The sequence below is a fragment of the Phascolarctos cinereus genome, unplaced genomic scaffold (assembly GCF_003287225.1).
Source record: "Phascolarctos cinereus isolate Bilbo 61053 unplaced genomic scaffold, phaCin_HiC Scaffold_5;HRSCAF=322, whole genome shotgun sequence".
Lineage (NCBI taxonomy): Eukaryota > Metazoa > Chordata > Mammalia > Diprotodontia > Phascolarctidae > Phascolarctos > Phascolarctos cinereus.
In genome coordinates this window covers 278219229-278236422 of record NW_027555958.1, presented here as the reverse complement: position 1 = coordinate 278236422, position 17194 = coordinate 278219229, and the positions used below count along the sequence as shown (strand labels likewise).

The following is a 17194-nucleotide window of genomic DNA, read 5'->3' as shown; positions in this document are numbered from 1 at the left end:
TAGTTTCTTCATCTATAAAATCAGAAGACTGCACTGACTTCATCATGGGTTCTTGACCTGGAGTTCATGGCAAGGAATCTATGGGTAGATTTCAGGAGATCCATGAATTTGAATGAGGAAAAAAATTATATTTTTATTTTCACTAACCTCCAACTGAAATTTAGCGTTTCCTTCAATTCTGAGTTTAAAAAAAAGAAACATTAAGTTAAAAAGGGAGCCACAGGCCCCACCAGACTGCCAAAGAGGTCCATGACACCAAAAAACAAAAAACCTAAAAACACATTAAGAACCACTAACTAGACTAGGTGATCCAACTCTAAATTTATGATTCTATGAACTATACTAAACTCTATATCTAGGTGGTGCAGTGGTTAACGCACTGGACTTGGAATCAGGAAGATTCATCTTCATATGTTCAAATCTGGCCTCCAATACTTACTAACTGTGTGACCCTGGGCAAGCCACTTAACTCTCTTTGCCTCAGTTTCCTCATTTATAAAAATGGGCTGGAGAAGGAAATGGCAAACTCCTCCAATATCTTTGCTAAGAAAACCTCAGATGGGGTCATGAAGAATCAGACGTGACTGAAATGATTGAACAACAACAATAATATAGCTATAAATCTATAAACCATAATCCTTTGAATATATACAAAAGACTAAGAGATAGAGAAATTTTAGAAAGATTTTTTGACAAGATTTCCCAACAGATGCTTTAATACTCAATGACATTGAAAAAATGTGTTGGAAAATATGTTTCTTTTCTAGGGCATGAAAAAAGCCAAGACCTTGCAGACTACTAAGAGGACTCACACCTGAATATCAGGGATAATTTCTTCAAGAACAGAGTTGAAAGGCACTATAACAAACAACATAACAAAACAAAAAAAAAAAGAAGTTGACTATATTGTAATAGGAAATGACTAGCTACTGATGGGCAAGTCCTATTAACTGTCCCCATTCAATAAGACCATCAACTAGTTAATCTAAAGGTCAATCCACCAAACCAGGCTATATTAAGCACCTACTATGTGCAAGGCACTGGTGAAAAAGTCATATTTTTAACATAGATGTTCTCCCGGTGATGTTACAGGACTGTGACTCTTGAAACACTACAACCTATAAAAATAAATGTTGCAGGTGACTCCAAAGGCAATGGAGAGATACATGGTAGTTCAAGTGTGGTGCAGCCTATTTCCAGTGATAACCTATGTGCAAGAAGTAGCAAAAGGGCTATCATTCAGAAAATGTGTGATTTGACAAGGAAGTGAGTCAGTTATACAGAAAGAAAAACCAGCATGCTGCACTAACAGTACAATTTTTACTCTACCCAAGTGCAACCATTATCATAACTTGGAATCTACCATATTTCAGAACTATGCCACCTCCAAAATCCAAAACTTTGAAATTTTTTTCTCCAGCCATAAACTCACATCCACCTACCCCCTGTTACTTTTGTAAAAAATTAAATCCATTATGTACCTCATCCTGACTTCCAGTCCCTTGACACCCATCCCTATTCTCTCAGTCCATTCCTTCTTCCCCTCTCTGGTTTTACTTGACTTTCACACTAAGCCTTGAGCTTACGGTTGGTTACTCTGTTTCGTAAACTTCTGAGTCATTTGCCCATTTGATCTTTGACAGATCTTGACCTGTGAATCCTAATCCCTGGATAACCTCACCATCCAACTCTTCCACTCTTGTACCATGAGCAACGATAGAGAAAATCATAAATTCAAACGAAATAAAAATTTGTTACATACCCTCCGCTGAACTCTCATAATTACTTGGAAAGCTTTCTATTCTACCCTTTTCATCTGTCTTTTTCATTCTCCACAGCATCTGTTCAGAATAGGTTCTTTTTTCTTCCTTTCCCCAGCTCCATGCCTAATCTGGATACACACTTTCCATTGAGAAGATTGAGGCCATCCAACATGTGCTACCTCAAGTCAACTAAAATTTCTCAGAATTATCCCTTCCATCCATCTCTTCCTTCCAACTGATCATAGAGGAAATATATGCCTAATTCCCTATTGAGGCTAATCCCTCATCCAGGATCTTACCATAGAATTTATCCACCATCTTTTCACACATCTTCTATTGCTCCTTCTCCATTATCTCCTTTCCATCTGTATACACACATACTCCACTTTAATCAATCCTATAAAGGTCTTTTTGGCCATTGTATCTCTACTTAGCCTGCTATGTCTCCATCTCTCTCTTCATGGTTAAATTCATCTAAAAAGTGGTCTTTGCCTGATGCCTATATTTTCTCACTACCTGCCATCTCTTCAAACTTGTCGATCAATCAATCAATCAGTATGCATTCATTAAATGCCCACTATGGGTCAGGCACTGCACTAAGTACTAGAGACCAAAAGCCGGTCCCTACCCTCAAGTAGCACCATCTTGTTTCTACTCTCACAACATGCAAACCCCTCTCTTAAAGGCCACTAATGCAACATCCTATTCACTGAATCTAATGAATGGCTTTTCTCCAGTGTTCATTCTTCCTTATGTCTCTGAAGCATCTGGCTGTGTTAACTACTCCCTATTACTATATCTTTTCACTACCTGGGCTTCTACAACAATTTCATTACTTGGTTCTTTTCCTACATCTCTCCCTCACTCTTTTTCTGGCCCCTTTATATCTATAAGTCCTTAACACTCTTTTTTCTTCTCACTACATGCTCTCCTTTGGAAACCTCATTCACTTCCATGGCTTTATGTAGACCACTTCCAACTCTGTATCATCATCCCTGAACTCTCTTCTGAGTTTCATTTCTACATTTCTAACTGCCTAAAAAAAAATGTGTGCTAGGATGACCCACTGGTACTTCAAACTCAATGTGACTAAATAAAGTTTAGTATCTTTCACCTTAAAATGTTTTTCCTTCTTATATTTCAATTTGTCAGTAGTACCACCATTTGGCCAGTGTCTTATGCTTATAACACTGCCTTACCTTTGCTTTCCATGTTCATTATCTCTCATAAACAATCAGTCACAAAGTACTATAGATTTCATTCCTACGAAACATCTTTTACCTTTCATTCTCTATCTCCAGTACTATTTCAGTGGTCTCCAAACATATCTTCCTGCATCCATTCTTTGCCCTCTCTAATCCAGTCTTCATAAGTGTTTCCTATTGTCTCCTGAATAAAGTCCAGACTTTAAAATTCAAGTAAGGCCTTCAACAATTGGACATCACCATGTCTTTCCATCTTTCTCTCATATTATTCCCATCAAGGTACTTACAAACCAGCCAAACTAGACAATACTGCTCCCTGAGCAGATTCTGTGCTCTCGCATTATGTCTTTGCTCCATCTTTGCCTAAAGGCTTCTTACCCATCCTTTAAATCTCAACTAAAATGACATCTGATAACCCAGGTCAATAATGACCTTTTCCATATGACCTTATGTAGCATTTTGTTTGGTAATTCTCTAAAGTACTTATCACATAATATGATATACTATATTTATCTGTATTTGTATTAGATTTTACCTTCCTATGCTAGGTAACAGGCTTAATGAAAACAAAGACAAGTTTTAGCTAAAGCACATTGTACATTCTTAATTTATAGTAGTAGGTAGTTAATAAATATTTGTTGATGATTACTGAATGGATGCGTCGGATTTTATTATGGCAGAAGAGAGTAACTTTGTAGACACTGAGTGTCTAGGTTTCCTAGTATGAGTGGATTTATTTTCCCTTATGAAGTATGTGCCCTTGGGAAAATTCTAATGCATTGAGCTATAACTGTAAGCTGATTCAGATTTTGTGCAGAGGGTATGCCAAAGCACCAGGCAGTTAGTGATGACTCAGTGTTACAAGATAAGTAATAGTTGCATCTTTGACAGTACCTTCTGAGCTCTTCCTAATTCTCTTGGAAAGAATTCTCTTAATTCCTTTGATGGAGAAGAAAAGCCCTTTCTTGGAGCCTAAAATACTTAAAACTCATGTTTTAAGTCAATTCTAGGGAAATTTTTTAAAGGGGGAGGGAATCTCTCAGTAAACCAGATGCTGCTGTAATATTAGGTATGGAAATGGAAAGAGATCACTGATAGTATGTATAAATGAATTCCTCCAAATGAAAATTCTTTGGGGCTGGAAGGAGGCAGTGTCAATAGAAATGTTCAATGAGAAATTAAATGATGATTTTTCAGGACAGGTTTCCAGACTATGTCTCTCCAGATAACCTGGAAAGGCTAATGAACATGTTTTATACCTCCATGACTATTATAGCTCAGTGACTGGAAGACCAGAAGAGGAGGCAAGCTCAGCACCAAGATAAGTGAGGAGAGCACCTGAATAGGCCAGAAAATTCTGAGCCCACGCTATAGATAGAGATGACAGACTTTCAGGCCACATTCATCTGACAGCTATACCCCACCTCAACTAGAAATCAGAGCAATGTACCTTATATTCCATGGGAACACATTATTATAAACTCAGAGATGGAAAGGGCCTTAGAAGTCACCTAGACTAACTACTTCATTTTATAGATAAGGAACTGAGGCCCAAAAGGGTAAGTGATTTGTCCGTAGATATATAGGTTCTAGCTCAGGTTTGAAGAAGGGAGTTCAAACTTCCCTCTCCCTGCTTCTCCACTGAAGAAACTCCCCAAAGTCAACCTCAGGATAAGTCAGATTTCTATGAGAGTGAAAAGACAGAAGAACCCTCAGAAGAAGTGGTCTAAAGTGAGGAGAGATTTGTAACTATGGAACAGGAGTTCCAGAAAGCACAGTGGAAGGGTCATGCATGACCAGAGTAGAGCATGGTTATGGTAATGTTGTGGTGCATAAAATGAGAATATCAGAAGTGTAGGAATAGTGACTTATTCTTAGGCAGCCAAGAGTTGATCTCACTGGGAGAGGAAAAGGAGTGAGGTTGCTAAACATTGAGTTTGAAGCAGAGTGCTTGAATGACCTTTCCTGAACTCAGTGATTTTGTCAATTGATGGGATGCTCTGTATCTCAACTATGTCCTCAGCAATGATCAAGGGATAAAGGGCAAGTTGCTACTTTGTGGTTTTATCCATTCAGTGACCTCGCAAGAGGATGCTGGGATCTGTTCCACCAGATTGGTGATCTCCTGATGAAAGGATGGTAGTGGAAGGGAAAGAAAGTGTCATGCATTGGGCCACTCTGTAATCTGTTAAGATCTTAAGAAGAGAGTAAACTAAAAGGTTGAATGTGATTAATGTATGTCACAAAGTCAGCAATAGATACACCCTTAACAACATATTCTGAGCTCTTTTTTCGTTTTCTTAGGCATGCCTGTGTCAAAGTTCTGAAATTAATGTTTGTGATACCCTGAAAAAGGGGAGTGGGGTAGGGCAGGAAATCTTGATGGAAACACAAGATAAATTCAGAAAACAAGAAAGAAAAGAATAGAAAGTATGATATCAAGAAAAGGGTACTGGTCATTGCTCAGCCACAGTCATTAATTAAGGATAATTATAGTCAATCTAAGAGTTTAAATAGTATCTAAAAAATTAAAATTATAAAAGCCTCTCTATCCTGGGGGCAAACCACAACCAGTTCTTTAGCCTTAGTGAGCCAAATGATGATCTTTGAATGATTCAGGGGAAGACACAAGGCATCTGGTAATGTACCTTTCCCAGGTAAGATCCTTTTAAATCTGATCTAACAACTGTTTATATAGAACTGGTTTACCTAGAATATAAGGAGGTCTTCTGGATAGAATGATTTACGTCTTTTCCACTCCACATAGGCAAATTTTATGCTCCCTTAAAAAAGGATATTTCTATAACTGGGCTGTCATCCAACAAGGATAACCACCTCCTGGTCACTGGAGACACTAATGGCTTTATCCAGGTGTGGGATATTTCAAACTATGCAACAACCCTTCCTTCCATGGTAAGTTTTTCATGCAATGATAATACAAGAAATTAGAATACAACTTCACTATTTCTCTTTCTCTCTACTGTTATGTATGTTGGGACTTCTATTGGAGAAGGGAGAAGGAAAGGAATCTTGCTCCCACCCACCCTCATGGCAGCGATGTTAACTGTCTCCACATGGCCACAAGCACATTTGCTGGCCTAGGTAATTCTAAGACTGGGCCTCAAGTTTCTTTCCCTGAACATAGGTGACTGAACAGAAATTTAAAAATAAAATTTCTAAACTTCACCAACACCAAAAAAAAGAACATTTCAATATACAAATAGAACAGACAAAAAGATTATATTAAAATCACAAATCTCTGTTATGTACAGCTTGTTTTTCTTTTTTTTAACTATATAATAAATTTAACATGTGACTTTCAAACATGTTGTCTGCTTATCTTTCCTTCACAACTTTCTTCAAGTACGTAATAAATTTAATGTTACTTTCAAAACTATCCTGATCGTCTATGTTTCCTTCAGAACTTTCTGTTGTTCTGTGAATTTAAAAATGCCTTGATTAAACTTTTATTTCTTTTCTTTTGGGGGTATAGGATCAACACTATTGTTGTCTCCCCTCTTCCCTAGTATCCCAAATGAAAAAAGAAAAAGAAAAACACAGTGTTTGTAACAAATAAGCATTGGCAAGCCATGTCTGACAATGTATTCCTATTCTGTACCTTGAGTCCTGCTGTCAGGTGGTAGGCAGCATGTTTTATTATCAGTCCTCTGCCATAATGCTTGGTTATTAATTAGAGTTCTTGAGTCTTTCAAAGCTGTTTTTTTCTTTACAATTTTATTGTGACTGTCTAAAATTGAACAGTGTTCCTGAGATGGGTATTTCTAGTCTATCAGTGATCTTATGAGTTAAAGAGGTTGGGGAGCTCCTTGATCTGGGTGCTGGTTGCCCAGGAGGAGTACTGCTGAAATAACTTTTTGGAGGAGATGACCATCACTAGGAAGATGAGGGCAAAGCCATGCCCTGGCATGCCAGAAGATATGGACCTCAAATGACTTGCTCAGACAAAGTCCCAGGAAAATTTTCATGTTTTAAGTTTTTAAGTTTAGGTTTCATGTTTTACTCCTCAAACAAAAATAAATTTCTTCTTTATTAATTACCTATCAAAGCCTAAGGAATCGATTCTGGTTTTAGCCCCCTGACTCAGTTTTGTAGTACTTGTAAATCATGCTTTTTTAAGCACTGAGAGAGACCTGGTATGCATTTGGGTATTTTCAACTCATAACACTGAAAAATCTGCATACTTTTTGGATCACATGTAATAATCTTTTATGATGATGAAATCTTAGTAACATGCTTGCAGAAGTACTAATGAGAATCCATATATATGTATATACATATATATATATATGAACTCATATATGTGTATATATATATACATACACACACACATATATACACACACACATATATATATACATACATATATATATACTCACACACGCGCACACACACACACATATATGCAGCCTTCAGGGTATATTGTTTCCGTGTTTTAAATATCTTAGATATCTCTACAGTACTATAATAACCAGTGGTCATGTAACAAGGTTTTGCTAACAAGGTTTTTGTCTATATGTACAATGCTGTGGCTTTATAGTAAAGATCATTTTTCAAGGGTGTTCTGAAGCTTAATAGGTACCAAATTTAAAAAAAATTCTTAATCTCTAGAGCAAGAGTGTAAGGTATTATGTGTAAAAGAAATTATCTCCCCCCACCAAATAATAAGACAGAAGGCACAAAAATGGAAACTCTTCTGGTGATGGGGAAGAATTTTAAATAAATCAGTGTATTTTCTACAAAAAAGAAGGACAACTCAGAATTTTACTTTCAATTTTCAGTAAGAATAAGAATAGCTGTGAGTTAATGTATTGTGTTTTAAATACTTGATAATGTGTATTCATGAAATTTTTTTAAAGTTTTAAATATTTCATTTGTGAGAGGGGAAATATATATTCTGTACCTATCTATTTTGTACAGTAAGTAACTTTCTAGAAGAGATCCCATTAATTACTTTTGGGGAGACCATAGACCATAATGGCATGAGTCATTAATTTTGTTTAAGAGATTTTCCCCAGAATTCCGTGGGGAAGTCAGGTAAGAGTCAGGTTGCACCAGAACCAAACCTATAACTTTGGTCAGCGTAATGGCCAACCACAATTACAGAGAACTCATGATGAAACATGCCATGCACCTCCTGATAAAGATGTAATGAACTCAAGAGTGCCTATTCAGATGATTTTTTCTGGACATAATAAATACAGGAATTTGTTTGTCTTGACTACATGTTTGTAACATTATTTTTTCAATTAGGGTAAGGAAGGCATAGGAGGAGGAGAAAGCAGAACTTCATTTAAAAATAAAATAAATTTTAATAAAAAAGAAAAACTAAATCCAGTCTGTGTGAGCCCAATGCCCTACAACAGACTGTCCCACCAAAGGGCCTGATTAGTTTCATTCCTGAAGGATCTTGGTCTTATACAGGAAGATCAGGCTCTTCTCACAGTCTCTAGATAGATATGTTCCCCACCCAGGAATTCTAAGGAAAATCATTTAAAGTGAGGCAGCTAGGTAATGCAATGGACAGAGCACTAGCCCTGAAGTCAGGAGGACCTGAGCTCAAATCTGAATTCAGACACTTACTAGCTGAGTGACTCTGGGCAAGTCACTTATTTGCAATTGCCAAACCCCACCCCCCCCCAAAAAAAATTAAAGTTTAGGTCATATAGAGACCAATTACAAGCCTTTTGAAGAGGGGGAGGGGAAAGAGTATTATTAGCTTCCCTCTCACCCTCCCCTAATACTATCCCCAATGAACAAAAGGGAAATATAATGCTCACCCTGGTTCCACATAGACTTTTATCAGAGTTACACATGTCTTTTATGAAGGAGGCCATTAGAAAGAGCCAAGGCATATGTGTCATCAGAGGGGTCCAGCTCCATGGACAGCACATGTGTCACCAGAAAGGATTCAGGGATGTAGGGCACTGTGGCACTGGAAAAAAAAATCCATTTTCACAAATACTCCCCAGAAGGGATGGCCACTGTTAAATAAGCAATTTGCTCCCCCTTTCATTCTGTTCATTTCAATGCCAGCAAATACTCCATTTCACCTATAGGTCTTAGAATTAAACAGGAAACTATTATTAGACAAAATAAGATTCAGAAATTTGTGCTTCATTCATTAGCCTTATTATCAGGAACTGAATACCATTGGTGTGATTGAGCAGGAATGGGCTGATTTGATACATGTCTTCCCCACAGATCTCCTTGCAGTTAGGATGTTCATTTGTTATTGATTCTCTGGGCCTGGAAGGAGCCTAAAACCTTCAATTTCTCCTGGTTCCAAGCTTGCAAAATAGAATCTATTTCTACCATCCCAGAAAGAGGGGAACCTATCATCTTAGGTAATAGGCTCTACATCTTACACTACTCATTCTAGTATTTAGAATTTAGTATCACCTTCAAGAAATTCATTGTGAATAAGATAGACAAGAAATGTCACTCTACTTTTGTAGTCTCTGCCCTTTTAATCACGCCTTCAACATATAGAAAGTTATGGGAATTATCCAGGATTATTTAAGCTATTAGATGTGAAGGATTTGACCATGTTTTAAATTCTTAAACTGGTAGCAAATTAGTTGCTTTGTTTTTCAGTAACCTCATTTCTTCTATTCATTGTCCTATCTACTGCTTGATAATGTTAAGAAGGATGAATTTAGGGAGTTTTCAGATCAACAGGCCCAGCTTTTTTCTTCTTGTTCAGTTGTTTCCGTTGTCTCCAACTCTTCATGACCCTATTGGGGTTTCCTTGGCAGAGATACTGGAGTGGTTTGCCATTTCCTTCTCCAGCTCATTTTACAGATGAGGAAACTAAGATAAACAGGGATAAGGCACTTGCCCAGGGTCACACAGGTAGTAAGTGTCTGAGCCCAGAGCTGAACTCAGGTCTTCCTAACTCCAGGCCCAGTGCTTTGTCCACTGCACCACTCAACTGTTTTGTAGCTGTAACAAAACTTTCAAGAGGCAACATAGTGCAAGGGATCAAGAGTTGGCCTTAGAGGCAAGAAGACCTGGGTTCAAGTACTGCTTCTGATAAATACTACCTATGTGACTATGATTTACCTCGCAGGGCCCAATATAATTCTCTAAGACTATAAATTATAGATAAGCTAACTTATCTATACAGGTCAAGAGATAAAATCATAAATCCTTGACACTGATGAATTCATAGGTCTGGACCTCTCCACTACAACTAAACAAAATAAAACAAAAACTTTGGAACTCTACCATTCTGATGTGCTTATTTTGCACATATCAGCAGCTCTTGTGACCAGTTATTTGTGTCTTCCCTCCATTTTCAATTCTTTAGAACTCACCCAATAACCCCCTCCTGCTTCATGGCTGGAAGGCCCACAACTGCACAGTCATGAGTGTGGAGTACTTCTCCTACAATGCTGATTCCTTCATCATCAGTGGCTCTTCAGATGGGACTTCTGGGTTGTGGACTTCAGAAGGAACATTTGTGGGACTATTTAGGCAAGAGAGAAAATGGAACCAGAAAGTGCCAGCTACCTTTTCTTCCCACAAAAATGCTTTCCAGACAACAATGCCAGTCTTGGACTCCAAATTGGAAGATTCAACTACTGGAAAAGACAGGTGAGGGAACGTCTTGGGTTTTTTTAATTGTTGCTCTTAGGGAAGTGGGAAGATACATAGGATCCACTGTCTTCTGGTCCTACAGAACCCTGCATATCCACTGCATAATGAATGATGAGTTTCCACATGTAGAGAGAAGAGTTCCCACATTATACTTATGAAAAGGTTGCTTGTGTGTACTGGTTCCACATAAAATATTATTCTTTTACCTATGGCTTATATTTATATTTTACAAACTATTATTTTATACATGACTTCAGTGGTTTCTCCTACCAGTCTAGGGAATGATGTTTCATTTGTATGCTGTCCCTCTCCTGAAAGACCCAGAGAAAGGCCTCCTTCACCATTCCAACTCAGTTCACTTCACACTAAGGAAAACCACCCCCCTTTAAAAGAGTAAAACTTTCCAAATCTTGACCTAAGCCACATCATTAGATCCAGTCACGATTTTGGCAGGTAGCTGCTGATTTTTTTTTCCTTATTTAATATTTTACTTTTCCCCAATTACATGTAAAAACAATTTTTAACATTTGTTTTTAAAACTTTGAGTTCCAAAATTTCTCCCTTCCTTCCTGCACCCCCCTCCATTTAGAAGGAAAGCAATTCAATATAGGTTACACATGTGTAGTCATGTAAACATATTTCCATGGTAGTCATGTGGTAAAAGAAAACATAGACAAAAACTCAAGAAAAAGAAAGTAAAAAAAGTATGCTTCAATCTTATTCAGGCACTACCAGTTGTTTCTCTGGTGATAGATTGGTTAGCATTTTTCATCGTAAGTCCTTCAGAGTTGTCTTGGATCATTGTACTGCTGAGAATAGTTAAGTCATTCACAACCGATCATCTTATAATATTGCTACAGTACATGTCACTTTGCATTAGCTTCTGTAAGTCCAGGTTTTTCTGAGAGTATCCTGCTCATCATTTCTTATAGCACGATAATATTCCACAACAATCACATACCACAATTGGTTCAGACATTTCCCAATTGATGGGCATGCCCTCAATTTCCAATTCTTTGTCACCAGAAAAGAGCTGCTATAAATATTTTTGTACATATAGGTCCTTTTGCTTTTTGTGGGGTTTTTTTTGGTCTCTTTTTGAAAACAGACCTAGTAGTGGTATTGCTTTATACCCTTTTGGGCATAGTTCCAAACTGCTCTACAGAATGGTTGAACCAGGTCACAATACCACCAACAGTGGATTAATGTCTCATTTTCCCACATCCCCCCAAAATTTGTCATTTGCTTTTTCTGTCCTATTAGCCAATCTAATAGGCATGAGGTAGTGCCTCAGATTGTTTTAATTTGCATTTCTCCAATTAATAGTGACTTGGAGCATTTTTTCATATAGCTATACATAGCTTCGATTACTTCATCCAAAAATCATTCATATCTTTTGATAATTTATCAATTTGGGAATGGCTTTTATTTTTATAAATCTGACTCAGTTCTCTATATGTTTGAGAAATAAGGCCTTTGTCAGAGAAATTTGCTTCTAAATTTTTTCAGTTACTATTGCTAACTGTATTTCCCCTCCATCCTATTTCCTCCTCTGTTTATTCTATTCTCTCTCTCCTTTCACCCTGTTCCTCCTCAAAAGTGTTTTGCTTCTGACTACTGCCTCCCCCCATCTGTCCTCTCTTCTGTCACCCCCCCTTCTCTTATAGTCTTTCCCTCCCACTCTTCTGGAGGATAAGATAGATTTCTATACACAATTTAAGCCAATTCCAATGAAAGTAAGATTCACTCACTCCCTCTCACCTCCCCCATCTTCCCTTATGTGAGAAAATTTGCCCCACTCAACCTTTACCGTTTCCCTTTCTGCCAACTCATTCGTCTCTCACTCCTTAATTTTATTTTTTTAGATATCATCCTTTTATATTCAATTCACTCCTATGCCCTCTGTCTATATATACTCCTTCTAACTGTCCTAATAATGAGAAAGTTCTTAGGAGTTACAAGTATCATCTTCCCATGTAGGAATGTAAACAATTTAACCTTATTAAGTCCCTTATGATTTCTCTTTCCTTTTTATGCTTCTCTTGAGTCTTGTATTTGAAAGTCAAATTTTCTATTCAGCTTTGGTCTTTTCATCAAGAATGCTTGAAAGTCCTTTATTTCATTGAATGTCCATTTCGCCCCCGGGGAATTATACTCAGTTTTGCTGGGTAGGTGATTCTTGGTTATTATCCTACTCCTTTGCCCTCCGGAGTATCATATTCTAAACCCTCTGATTCTTTAATGTAGAAGCTGCTAAATCTTGTGTTATCCTGACTGTGGCTCCACAATACTTGAATTGTTTCTTTCTGGCTATTTGTAATATTTTCTCCTTGACCTGGGAGCTCTGAAATTTGGCTATTATTCCTGGCAGTTTTCATTTTGGGATCTCTTTCAGGAGGTAATCAGTAAATTCTTTTGATTTCTATTTTACCCTCTGGTTCTAGAATATCAGGACAGTTTTCCTTGATAATTTCTTGAAAAATAATGTCTAGGCTCTTTTTTTTGAACATGGCTTTAAAGTAGTTCAATAATTTTCAAATTCTCTCTCCTGGATCTGTTTTCCAGGTCAGTCATTTTTCCAATGATATATTTCATGCTGTCATCTATATTTTTCATTATTTTGATTTTGTTTTATTGTTTCTTGATTTCTTATAAAGACATTAATTTCATTTTGCTTCATTCTAATTTTTAAGGAATTATTTTATTAAATGAGCTTTTGTACCTCCTTTTCCATTTGGCCACTTCTGCTTTTTAAGGCATTCTTCTCCTCATTGGCTTTTTGTACCTCTTTTATTATTTGGCTTAGTCTATTTTTAATGTGTTATTTTCTTCAAAACTTTTTTTTGTGTCTCCTTTACCAAGTTGTTGACTCTTTATTCATTATTTTCTTGCATCGCTCTCATTTCTCTTCCCAATTCTTCCTCTACCTCTCTTACTTGATTTTCAAAATCATTTTTGAACTCTTCCATGGCCTGAGACCAATTTATATTTTTGTTGGAGACTTTTGTGTGTAGGAGCTTTGATTTTATCATCTTCTTGAATACGTGTTTTGATCTTCCTTGTCACAATAGTAACTTTGTAGAATGGTAAGAATTTTTTCTGTTGTTTGCTCATTTTTCCAGTCTATTTCTTGACTTTTAACTCTTTGTTAAAGTGAGGCTCTGATTCCAGGGTGGAGGGCACACTACCCAAGCATCAGGATTTTTGTGCAGCTGTTTTCAAAGATATTTCTAGAGATCTGTAAGTTTTCAGTTCTTTCAAGGTGGTATGATCTAAGTAGAAGTATTTACTACTCTCCTACCCTATGCTCTGGTCTGTGAGTGATCACAAACATTCTTTTCTGCCCTGGAACTGTGGTGAGGGTCTCTGCTCCACTGTGGTCTGCAAGGTGTGCTAGTGCTCCTCTTTACCCTGGGACTGCCTCTTGGAATTATGACCCAGAGCTGCGTATGGGTGAAGCAACAGAGTCCTGCCCCCAGTGCCAACAAAGAGACACCTATGATCTCCTTCTGATCAATTGTTCAACCCCCTTAATGTCTGTGGTCTGAGAACTCTGGAACTAGCCACTGCCACTGTAGATTCAGTGGCTCCCAAGGCCTCTGACAATTTTTTTAAATATCAAAATTTGGAATGATATCAGAATTGAAAAGTTGAAGTAACATAAGCATAAGCACCAATCACTTTTTCCTGAAAGCTTATGAAGGACACTGCTTGCTCTCTTTCTGTCTCTCCATCTTCATGCTAGGCAGGAAGGAGACCACAGTGTAAGAGGAACATTGGCTTCTGTCTACTATGCCTTGGTCTCAGCCCAAAACTTCCATCAGTTCAAAGGAGGAGGGGCTCACTCCTCAGATACCTACACTGTGGCAACAACCCACAAGAATCCCAGTACACAGGCTGCTGTGCTAGGGAAAAGGCATTTCTTTCCAGAGCACAAATGAGCTCTGCACTTCTATACATTTCATCAGTACAGATTTTCTCCATCTGCCCTTACTTTCTAGAGTTCTCAAGGCCCAAATTCAAGACCTAACAATCCTGGTGATGTCTGGATAAAACTCTTCTCCATTGCTCTAAAAAGTTCTCCCCTGTTTGTTCCTATAGCAATACACAGAAAGAGAAGAGTTATTCATCACAAGCAAGCTATATACATAGGGTTAATTTATGCTTCCAAATTTGAGGGCCACCAAGACACTTCTGTGTTGGGCCCTTCCTCTCCTAACTGACAACCACCTTTCCTAGAACACTTTCTTAAAAGCCCCATCCATACCTTATTTCACTCTTTACTTTCTAGCCATCACTGCTACAATTTACTTGTAAACTGAAGGGACTTTCCCAACAAGTTCTGGAATTATGAACCATGATCAAATCAACCATACCACTCACTATTTCTGGACTGAGTATGTTCCCTCTATGCTCCCCTATTGTCCTACTCATTATTCCCATAACTTTCCAAACCAACTGCCCCTCCATAGCCACCATTTGCCTATGTGTGTTGTATTCCCCATTACAATGGATGCCCCTAAAGAGCAAAGATTATCTTTCTTTTTGCTTCTATATGTGACCCCAACACTAAGCACAATGCTTTGCCCATAGTGAGTGCTTAATAAATCCCTACTGGTTAGCCCAAAAAAAAAAACCCTACACTAAGACAGAAATGCAATGGTAAATAGAGTTTGGCCAGGTAAGATTATCCTGACCAATGTTTGTGTGATGATTTAGGGGTGGGCAGAGGTAGTAACTATTTCTGTGGATGTCTAGAAAAATTGAGTTTTCAGAATTCACTAGGACCTAACTGCAATATTCTTTCAGCCCCATCACAATTGTCCTAAAATATTCATGAAGTCCAGGGTCTCAGTGGCAGAGTTCAATGGATGGAGAGAAAGAATAAAGAGGAATACTGGTAGAAGTTGTCATAGTCAAAAGTTAGGGAGTGGGAAATAGAATGAGATCCTGCCCAGGAGAATTCTGAAGGGGTCTAGATTATGTCCTATTTCCCTTAATGAAAGGTTCTTTATCTCAGAAGAAGCACAACTACCTGTGACTTATCAAATAACTTTCCTTGACTGGGGACAAACTCAAGATAACTTTTCCTAGACAGAAAGCCAGTCAAGCATATTGATTAGTGATATGAAAAAAGGCTTATCAGCTCACAAAGTGAATTTTTATCTGACCTTACCCATTCTTTCCAAGAATCATAAAGATATGGAGATGTTCTTAATGGAGGGTATTACAAGCAAACATTTATTGATTGCCCACAGAGTATCTGAGCAGTCAGATGATATATAAGCCTTGACAAATTTCTTACCTCCAATTCAGTTTCCATTAGGCCCCTTTGTAATTTATTTCAAGCCTTGGACAGATAGAACTATGTTACTTTGCAAGATTTCATGGAGAAATCCCACCTGAATCTCAATTCTCCTCTTAGAGAACGTGCAAATCTATAGTACCTCTAATACTTTCTGAGAGAGGTTGCGTGACTTTGAATGAAATGCATCATTCTTAATGTCAAAGTAATGACTATTTATGCCATAGCAAGTTTGTAAGTTTTCAAATAATATCCTTCTCCAAATGACTCCAAAAATTTGTTATTTTTGGTCGGTTTATTTGTTTTGTCTGGACCTGTGATGTCAGTTCTGTAGAAATCTCCTAGTGATAAAATTTCTCCAATCAATGAAGATAACCAATTGCTCTGCTACTAAAGAGATAAGACATTAAAAATTTTGCATAGGTTCACAATGACATCATGGGTCAGAACTCATCTTTTTACCCTTGAGGTCAGATCTCTAACTATTATACCATATAGCTCTCCAAAGAGATAAGCATAGAAATTAGCAAACACTTTGGTATTTATTGTCTTTGCTTCCAAGTTAGAGCACTAGTAAAAGTGGGGGCCTTTTTAGTGCATTCCTAACCATTCACTTGAGGCTTCCTAAAAAAATTACATTTGTTAGAACACCAAACAGAATTGCAGATACACTACAATGTACTCAATCAAAAAATGAGGGAAAAAATGTTGTGACTATTTCTTGGAGTAAATAAGAAATCCTGGGGGCAGCTAGGTGGTGCAGTGGATAGAGCACTGGCCCTAGATTCAGGAGGACCTGAGTTCAAATCCACCTCCAAACATATAACACTTACTAGCTGTGTGATCCTGGGCAAGTCACTTAACCCCCATTGCCCAACCAAAAAACAAAACAAACAGAAAAAAAGAAATACCACAGGGATCTCAACTAATAATGGAATCATAGATTACAGGATCATAGATGTAGAACTCAAAGAAGCCATTATTTTAGAAATGAAAATTCAGAGTGGGAAGACACTTTAGACATTGAATCCAATCTGTACCTGAACAGGAAATCACTGATAAATACCCAGCCTCTGTAGGGAGTGTGTGGTTTTTCCTTCCTTCTCGAAGAGGACCATGACATCAGGAAGATGATGCCATGACTTCCAAGTAAACCGGTTTTAAGTGAGGGAGGGCTGTGCAAGGTCACCAGCCTCACTTTCTCCTCCAAAGCCATCTGGGTTTAGTAGCCAAATATAAATCAGAACAGCTGGAGATGACCCAGGAAGCAGTAGGAATCCTTGGGCTTTTTAAACTAAGGT

The 17194-nt window shown here is 37.7% G+C and overlaps 1 protein-coding gene across 1 annotated transcript in view; it reads left to right on the top strand.

Annotated features, from left to right (window-relative positions):
- LOC110218282 (cilia- and flagella-associated protein 337-like) overlaps positions 1 to 17194 on the top strand; it is an 86987-nt gene that overhangs the window by 46058 nt on the left and 23735 nt on the right. Inside the window, exons 14-15 of the mRNA XM_078155731.1 lie at positions 5736 to 5881; positions 10299 to 10585. Coding sequence (XP_078011857.1) covers positions 5736 to 5881; positions 10299 to 10585 — 433 coding nt within the window. The remainder of the gene's footprint in view (positions 1 to 5735; positions 5882 to 10298; positions 10586 to 17194) is intronic.